The sequence below is a fragment of the Notamacropus eugenii genome, chromosome 6, assembly GCF_028372415.1.
Source record: "Notamacropus eugenii isolate mMacEug1 chromosome 6, mMacEug1.pri_v2, whole genome shotgun sequence".
Lineage (NCBI taxonomy): Eukaryota > Metazoa > Chordata > Mammalia > Diprotodontia > Macropodidae > Notamacropus > Notamacropus eugenii.
In genome coordinates, this window is record NC_092877.1 from 108,459,549 (window position 1) to 108,469,475 (window position 9,927).

A 9,927-nucleotide genomic window follows, 5' to 3' on the forward strand; every position below is an offset into this window, starting at 1 on the left:
AAACAGAAAGGAGATGGAGAGTTATGTGTGAGGAATAGGATAGGGCCATTATGGGCGGACCCAGTGGTGTGCTGGTAAAATGCTTAACCACTGGCTCTCTAGGAAAACAAACAAACACAAAAGTATGAAACCTGATACACTTTTAAATTGAATAGGCAGTATTACTTTCTCCATCACTTACTTCTTAAAAAAAATATTTATTTTTAGTTTTCAACATTCACTTCCAGAAGATTTTGAGTTTCAAATTTTCTCCCCCTCCCCAAGACAGCATGCAATCTGATATAGGCTCTACTTATGCTTTCATATTAAACATATTTTCACATTAGTCATGATGTAAAGAAGAATTAGAACTAATGGGAGGAACCATGAGAAAGAAGAAACAAAATGAAAGAAAAGGAGAGCATATAGTCTGCTTCCATCTGCATTCAGACTCCAGAGTTCTTTCTCTGAATGGGGATGGCAATTCTATCATGAGTTTTTGGAACTGTCTTAGATCCTTGCATTGCTGAGAAGAGCTAAGTCTATTAAAGTCAATCATCGCACAATGTGATTGTTACTGAGTACAATGTTCGCTATCACTTTCTTAAGTCTAGCTCTGATTTGCAGCATTTGCTGATTTCCAAGATGTAAATCCTCATACAGTAAATTTAAGAAATAGCTTCAGAGCCTAGTCAAGCTGGCTCCCTTCAGCACACATCACATCTGGCTGGACCATAGGGTGAGTGGGGCCATGGTCAGTCATCTTGTCTTATGTATACTGGACTCTGATGACTCTGAGAGAGTGAGGCTGATGACTTTGCATAACTTTGCCTTACTTAAGTCTAATTCACTTGCAAGTCAAGACATCACCTTCCTGACGTCATCAGTCCTCCTCCAGAACAAAGCATGAACAAGAGAGTGAGTTAAGGGGAGTGATATATAATAAAGCTGCAAAGGTAGCTTAAGGCCAAGATGTTAAATGTCTTAAATGTTAAAAAACAGAGTTTATATAATATCTTAGTCCTCTTATCCCATGCTCCTGAGGAGCATGGTCATACTTACACTTCAGGAAAATTATTTTGGCAACTGAGGATGAATTGAAAAGGCCGAGATTTCAAAATCCTATTGCCTCCCACGTCCACATGTCCAGGGAGTCTCTCAGAATGTTTCCACTTCCTTTCAGGTGTAACAGATGCACACACACGCATACAAACACACACACACACACACACACACAAATACAAAAGTGTGATGCATGCACTTCACAGCTCAGGAGCCACTCTGTCAGGTCACACAGCATACAACTCTGGATGTTTATTCAAAGCTTTGCTTGTTTTGGAATTTGCCACAAACAAGATTCGAAACCTCAAAAATAATCCTATTCGCTATAGAGGAATTCAGTATGAGGAAGGTTGACCTTGGACTCAATCCAAGGGAATTCCAAGGAGCAAAAGAACCTCCTTATAAGGCAGTCTTATCTAGAATGCAGTCTCATGGCATCCACCCTGAGGACCATTTCAAAAAAGGCTCTCGAAGAGGAGTAGAAGGAAATGAACATTTTTATACAAGCACGTACTGGGGGAGGGGGAGTAGTTAGGTGGTGAAGTGAATAGATCACCTGGCCTGGAGTCAGAAAGACTCATCTTCTTGAATTCAAATCTGGCCTTAGACATTTACTAGTTGTGTGGCCCTGGACAAGTCACTTAACTCTGTCTCAGTTTCTTCATCTGTCAAATGACCTGGAGAAGAATATGGCAAACCACTCCAGTATCCTTACCAAAAAAAAACCCAAATGGGGTCATGAGGAGTCAGACATGACTGAAAATGACTGAACAACACCCACCTACTCATGCCACTCAGTGAGCACACTTTATATATATTATCTCATGACATTCTCACAACAAGCAGGGAAGGAGGTGCTATAATTATTCCCATTTTACAGCTCAGGAAACTGAGGAAGGCAGTTATTAAGTGTCTGGGGCTGGATTTGAACTCAGGTCTTTCTGACTTCAGTCCCAGAGCTCTGTCCACTGTGCCATCTGGCTGCCTCCAAAACAATAAAACTGAAAACTAATAAATTCATAAGAAATCTAGGGGTCAATCAATCAAGACAAAAAAAGGCTTAAAAAAATGAAGACAAAGGTTATTACAAGTATCTTTGACAGAATAAGGAAGACTTGAATAAATGGAGGGAGAGCCATTGCTTATAGGGGTCTATAATAAGAATTATACCAAGTAATTGTTGGCTTTAATACCTAAAGCCTCCAGCATGGTAACTACAGGTTCTGCTGACTCTTAAGTCAGGTTTCTCTCAAAGACAAAGCATTCGCCCTCATGTTGACTCTTTTTAAAGAGGATACAATTACTTCAAAGCAAAAATATTAATGAATTAGCACATAGCATGAAAAATTACAATAGACCATAGCTCAATAATGTGGGCATTCAGAGGGGTTTTATATGAGGAGGCCAGACCTGTGTGGGGAGAGGTTCATGTTATTGGTAGTGAAAGTCTGTGAATATCTTCTGCTGATTTCATATTCCTCCCTGAAGAAGGCCTTCTTCACTGGGTACCTTGTTCAGCTGCCCTTTTAGCTATTTCTGGGTGTGATGGAGTCTTATGGGATTCTGATTCATTGATCTTTTACTGGCTGCTAGGACCCCTGAGTGATCTTTGTCGAGCATAGTAATTTCTGCTGCGTGTAGCTTTCCTGTTCTCCAAAGGATCTGTGGTGGCTTTCTGGCTTTTGTCTCAGCCATCAGCATCTAGGCTTCATCTCTTCAGGGCAACCAGCTGGCCAACTCTGCTCTAGTCTTTGGATACAGTAGCTATAACCCAGCCCAGATAAGGACCACACTCAGCTAATAAGTAGAAGGCAGAGTGACCTCAGAGTAAGATTGTCTTTTTTTTTCTTTTCATTTCCAACTCTGTTCAAAGATCTCATCCCTCCCTTTCAAACAATTATCTACAAAAGTCTTTCCTGATTTAGCATGCTAATGAACATGAGCCAGAATGAAAGGACAAAAGGTTAGTGTTCTCCAACCACTCAGAACCCGTTCCTATTTTATCAGTCAAAACCAAAAAAAATCTCTGTTGCTGTATCTGGGCAGCAGAGAACCTTTCTCCCTACAAATCAAAGTACTGAATAGTTACTTTTTAGAAGTAGATTAATATAATACTCAAATGTTTTGGAGGAACAAAAGGGTGAGAATTTCTAAGGAAATAATGAAACAAAAGGTGGGGGGGAAGGGAAATTATATGAGAAAGTTGTACCCATCAAAAATATTTTGGTATGCGTTACAAAAACAGAACAGATCAGTGAAACAAACAAGACATTAAAAAATAAAAATCAAATGCAATTTCTGGGTTTTTGATAAACCCAAGAGCACAAATTACTTGGAAATGAACTTCCTATAGGCAAGAACTGCTAGAGCAAACTGAAAAGCAGTTTGGGAAGAAAAAAGTTTGGACCAACATCTCATACCAGATACTAGAATAAGTTCCAAATGGATGACCTAAATATGACCAAAATATAAAATATTTTATCTTTCAAAATTGAAGGAAAAAAGATAGAGGTACTTTTCACAACTATGGCTGATAGAAAATTAATTTTCACTTTGATTATTTATTTTTAAAGACTTGGTCTATTTCGCCCAGACTGGAAATGCAGGGGCTAGTCTGGGGGTTCAGTTCCCCTATTGATCACCATAGGAGGACCTGCTCTCTTTCTAGCCTGAACTGGTTCCCTCCCCTGCCCCAGACAACCTGCCAGACCCTCTCCCTCCCTCACCCACCATCTTAGGGGCTTGGTTCACTGTAGTTCAGAACTCCTGAGCTCAAGAGATCTACCAGCCTTAGCTTTCTAAGGAAGCAAGGATTATGGGCCTGTGCCACCATGCAGAGAACAGAAAAAGTAGATAAAACACTAGAACTGGAATCAGTTCCAAGTTCAAATTCATCCTACGTTATCTTTTTTTTTTTTTTTTTTTTTTTTTTAGTGTTTGCTAAATCTAGCTAGTTCTTTGCTAGCTACGTGACCTTGGGCAAATCACTTAACCTCGCCTTAGTTTTCTCAGCTGTAAAATGAGGGTAACAACAGCACCTACCTCCTAGTGTCATGAATATCAAATGAGATAATATTTGTAAAATGCCTAGGCCAGTGCCTAGAACAGAGGAGATCCTGTATAAAGGTTAGCTTTTTATTATTAATAAGCTATATTTAAAATAGATAAATTATAAATAAATCGAATTAATATTAATAAAAATGACTAGCTCTTAATAATTAATAAGATGATGATGATAATTGCCATGCCTGGCCAGGGAAAATTCCTACCCAAATAAAAGTAAATAAATAAATAAAATGGATAATTTTGATTAGAAGAAATTTAAAAATTTTTGCATAATTAAAATCAACTTGCTAGCATAAAAGGGAAAACTATAGACTGGGGGCAAAAGTGGCATTGAATACCATTGACAGGTGTCACATCCAAGACAAATAACAAGTTAACATAAATATAAGAACAAAGTCATTCCACAATGGATAAGTGGTTTAAGGATGCATAGAGTTTTCAAAAGAATTTCAAACAATTAGCAATAATGATTGCTCCAAATCACTAATAATAAGAGAAATACAAATTAAAACAACTAAGGTTTCACTTCACACTCAGAAAATTAACAGAGGTGAGAGAAGATAAAAAAGTCAGTACTGGATATTGGGGAGGCTAAAGGAATATAAATAACCACACCAAAAACCTGTTGATGGAGCTATGAACTGGTATAATCATTCTGGAAAGTAGTTTCTAATTATGTTAAGAAAAAAAAAAAAGTGACCGGAATGCCTAGACCCTTTGAACCAAAGATCTGACTGCTAATCATATAACCTCAAAATACACAATATACACAAATATATTTACACAATATATATACAAAAATATTTACAGTAAAAGTTTTCATGGTAAAAAACAGATTTTAATTTTTTTCTTCAATTACATGTAAACATTAAAATAATTTTGAGTTCCAAATTCTCTTCCTCCCCCTTCATAGAGGCAAGTAATTTTATACAGATTACACATGTACAGTCACACAAAATATTTCCATGTTAGTCATGTTGCAAGAGAAAATGCAGACAAAAAATAATAAAGTACAATGAAGATAACAGAGTTAAAAGAATAATAAAGTAAAAAGGTATGTTTCAATCTGCATTCAAATTCCATCAGTTCTTTTTCAAGAGCTGCATAACATTTTCCATCATAAATCCTTCTGATTTGTCTTGAATCACTGTATTGCTGACCATAGCTAAGTCAGTCACAGTTGATCATCTTACCATATTGCTGTTACTGTGTACAATGCTCTCCTGGTTCTGCTCACTTCATCAGTTCAAATAAGTCTTTCTAGGTTTCTCTGAAAGCAACCTGCTCAACATTTTTTATAGCACAACAGTATTTCATCACCATCAGATAACACATCTTGTTCAGTTATTCTCCAATTGATATGCATCGTGTTAATTCCAATTCTTTGCCACCATGAAAAGAACTGCTTTAAATATTTTTGTACATCTAGGTGCTTTTCCTTTTTCTTTGATCTCTTTGGGATACAGACCTAGTTGTGGTATTGCTGGATCAAAGGGTATGCACAGTTTGGTTGCCCTTTGGGCATAGTTCCAAACTGCTCTCCTGAGTGGCTGACAGTTCACAACTCTACCAACAATACATTAGTGTCCCAATTTTCGCACAACCCCTTCAACATTTGCCATTTTCCTTTTCTTCACTTAGCCAGTTTGATAGGTGTGAGGTAGTACCTCAGAGTTGTTTAAATTGTAGCAAACAATTAGAAAGTGTCCAACAGTTGGAGAAATGACTAAACATGGGGTTACCTGAATGCAATGGAATGTTAATTCATTTTATACAGTAACAAATATGAGGTATTCAGAGCAACACAAGAAGACACATGAAGTGATAAGGAGTGAAATAGGCAGAACCAGGAAAACAATATACACAATGACTTTAAAAATGTAAAATAGAAAAGGCAGTGAAACACAATTGAATTATATATAAAATGTTGACCCCTCCAAAACTGAGGAAATGTACCTTCTTCCTTTCATTGGAGAGGTAGGTTACTATGAGTGTGGGCTACTATGGGTCAAACATGGTGAATGTGTGGGTTGGGTTTTCTGAAATTTTTTTAAAATTCTTGTACAAAAGAAGGTTTGCTGAGTAGGGAATGGGGAATGGATATATTAAAAAAAATACGCTGTAAAAACAAAAAGCATCAGTAAAAGTTTTTTAAAAGGCTAGTTGAGATTCTCAGGAAATTCCTGTTCATTTTAATCACATCATAGAATTCTAGAGCTTGAGGGGAGTTCAAAAAGATTGTTTCTGGTTACCTCTAAATTTTCTAAAGGAGGTCTCCAGAAAGATCCTGTCAGGGTTCAACAATCTTTAAGGCAAAGCAATTTTCCCTAACCCTTAAGTGGAATTTCTTTTCCTAAATGTATTAGGACCATTGTCCTCTATTTCTTTCTTCTAGAATGGTACAGAACAGATGATTAACACTCCCTGTTCCATAACTGTGTTTAAAAATATGAAGAACTATTAAGTAGTTCTAAGGCCTTCTTTTCTCTAAAATATTCCCAACTCTTGTTGAGTCCAGTCATGTTTGACTCTTCAAAGATATTGGAATGGCTTGCTATTTCCTTCTCCAATTCATTTTATAGATGAGGAACTGAGGCAAACAGGGATAAGTGACTTGCTCAGGGTCATACAGTTAATTAAGTGTCTGGGGCCATATTTAAACTCAGGAAAATGAGTCTTCTTGGCTCTCCAGGCCTAACACTTTATTCACTGTGTCACCTAGCTGCCCCTTCTAACTCACAGTTGGAACCAAAACGCTAATCTAAGTAAAGTTCTTAAATTGAAAGAAAAAAATCCTGAAAGCAAGCATTTCGGGGTAAAACATTAATCTGGGCATTTTCTATTACCTTAAGGCAGCCTCTCTAACGAGTCCCTTAAGCAGTTGACACTTTAGATTGCTTTTATGCATGTGGGGAAGATGTTATGACTTGGGACAAAGTAATGAGCCTAGTTTTCATCTATCTTGCAACATCTGTTTCTTGCAACATCTGTTTCGTTACTTAATAGTCATTACACAAGTTCTTAGAAAGGTGAATACATACAGAAAGGAAAGTTAGAAAACTGAGCCACCTTTTATATCGAAAACAATAATAGATTGAAAGTCAAGCGAATTTACCAGCTGTGGGTAGTAAAGGTGGGTGAAGTTGAACATACTTCACAAGGTTGCTGTAAGGCTCAAATGAGACACTTCATAAAAGCACTTTGCTGGCTCTAAAAGGCTATATAGATGTCAAATATTGTTATTATTCATGTGGTTTATCACAAAATAAATACTTAGGAGCCAAGGAGAACTGAATTTTCTGGCATTAAAATGTGTACTTGTAAAAAAGAATCTTAAAAAGTATTTCTTTTTGCCACAGCTCCTGCCTATATATTACACCTTGCCTGTATTACCTTTCTTAGCACTGTCTTTGAGCTTCAGTTTTGTCATCTGTAAACTGGGGTGGTGGTGGTGAACGTGAACTAAGGTCTCAATTCAAAAAACCTTCTCAGTCTTGGCTGTGAATAAGCATGTCTGGAATTGTAACTTTCCCTTGGAATTTTTGCTTGTGGAAAAAAGACCATTTCAGTTAGTTTAAGTCACTTATTATCATTGGAGTCCCATTTTCTTCTTTCTTCTTTGGGAATCTGAACTTTGTTTATTTTCTCTTCTTTTCAAAAAAATGGGTCACCACTTGGCCTTACGTTTGTATTAACTTTGGACTTGTCTGAGAAACTAAGCAAACAAGATAAACTGTCAAGAAAAATTTCAAAGGTATCCTCTGAACAGCACGTCCGGTGGACGAATTAAGCATGAAAGAAACAAGAAAGAAAACAATAAGGAAAATTCATAACAGACTATAATAATAATAAAAAAAGAACACATCTCAAGCCAGAGAATTCCACAAAGGATTTTGTATTTTCCTCTGGCCCACAGACAAAGAATGCCTCACCTAAATTACTTTTCATGCACGGAGTACTTTCACCAGGTGAAGTTGCTCCCCACTACTACCAAGGGAGATGATGAGCTTAGCCCTGTGCCTGGCACACAGTAAGAGCTATATAAATGTTCGTCATTATTATAAACAACAATAACCAAGCGGGTCACCCAAAATCTTTTAATCACCTTGGAACTCAGTCCTAAGCAAAATATACTAAACACCTGTGTCAACGGGCAATCACTACTTCACTAAGGCCAAGTTCAGGGGACCCCTCAACAGTCTTCAACACCTGTCGCCTTCGTAAAGGTCCCATTCCTGAACTTCGTGGTCAAGTTCATCCGGTTTCGTCTCTTTCCCACTCAATACCTCAGCATTCATCCCAAGAACGAAGATAGAGGAGGAGGGGAATGGGGGATGGTGGAATGAAAAGGCCCCCAAGATAGAATGAAAAGTGTGAGGCAGTTGTCAAAAGGTGAGAAAACGTTAGGGATGGTTTTTTTGGGGGGGTGCGCGAGTGGTCGAGGAGGTCTTTCCAGAAATAAGCAGTCCTTTGCATGTTCTCTCCCCCCTCCCAGTTTTTTGGCTCATGAACCAAACTCCTAAATCTTACTTCCAAAAAAGGAGACTGCCTACCGTGGTGCGCCCGGCATCCACCACCAGCTCCTGCTCTAACACCTTTCCCCCGCAGGCATGGGGCGGGGTGCGGAGAGACTCCCGGACGCCTCGTCTCGCCTGAGCTCCCCCAGTTACCAGGGGTGTCGAACTTGGAACCTAACTCTGGCAGCGCGCCCTCGGAGCTGCTGGCACTTGGGGAACGCAAAGCAACACGTAAGGGGTGGAGTGGGGTAGAGGGGCAGAGGGAGAGGCACGCGCTCTTTTCCCACCTTGATCGCAGGTGCCCTTGCTGACCTGGGTGATGGTCTTCTCGCCTAGGCTCTCCGCCCGGAGGCTGGCGGCACGCAGCTGGCAGCCGCTGGGGTAGGTGTTACCGTCGCTGCCGCACACCGGGTAGCGGCTCTTGCACACGCACACACCGCTCACCACGGGCCCGCCGGCTGCTGCCCCTGCTTTGCCCTTCCGCCTCTTACGGCTCTTCACGCACTCCATGCCCGGCGCGCAGTGTCCCCTGCCGGCGCCGCTGCCCCCACAGGGTTCTCCCTCCCCGCGGGCGCATGCTGGGCAGCAGCCGCAGGCGTCGCGGGTCTCCCCTAGGGGACAACCCCGCGGGGGCAGGGGCGGGCAGGAGGCAGGCTCGCAGGGGCCGCAGGCAGCCGGCTCCCCGACTTCAGAAGAGGAGGAAGATGAGAGGGGCAGAAGCAGGAGCAGCAGCCCGGGGGCGCAGAGTAGTAGGAGGCGCAGCGGAGGCGGTGGCATGGCTGGGTGTGGGAGCTGCGGCTGCTGTTGGCACCGCTGCACGCAAACCGGAGCCTAGGACCGCTCTGGACCCTGACTTTTGGGGAGGGACCGAGTTCAGTTCTCCTTAAACCGCACCCCTCCCCGCCTTCTCTCCGCAGCTCAAACCACACCCCAGGGTGGAGAGAAGCTCTCACCCCCGCCTCCTCCAAGCTCCCAGGCCATCCCCCGAGGGCACGGAGGGGGCGGCCGCTTGACCTGCACAGGAATGCGGGGAGAAACTGCTGCCCTGCGGCTTGGGAAAGGCGAGGAGGAGGAGGAAGCCGAGGCAGCTCTGGCCGCTTGGGAGATCTGTGTGCACTGAGGGTTTCACCCTCTTTTCGCAGTCTCCGCTTTTCCCAGGCAAAATAGTTGTATCTCCCTCCTGGTCAGTTCTCACCCCCTCCCCACTTTTTTAAGGATGAAAACAGTGAGTACCGCTCCAACATCTGCTTACTCCGTCACCTTCATTACACATACATACAGGTAGTTTTAGATAACTTTTCTC

The 9,927-nt window shown here is 41.1% G+C and overlaps 1 protein-coding gene across 1 annotated transcript in view; it reads right to left on the minus strand.

Moving 5' to 3' along the window:
• Positions 1–9,705, minus strand: part of IGFBP7 (insulin like growth factor binding protein 7) — a 73,753-nt gene extending 64,048 nt beyond the window's left edge. The window contains exon 1 of the mRNA XM_072620857.1: positions 8,912–9,705. Coding sequence (XP_072476958.1) covers positions 8,912–9,401 — 490 coding nt within the window. The 5' untranslated portion in view covers positions 9,402–9,705. The remainder of the gene's footprint in view (positions 1–8,911) is intronic.
• Between the last annotated feature and the right edge of the window lie 222 nt (positions 9,706–9,927).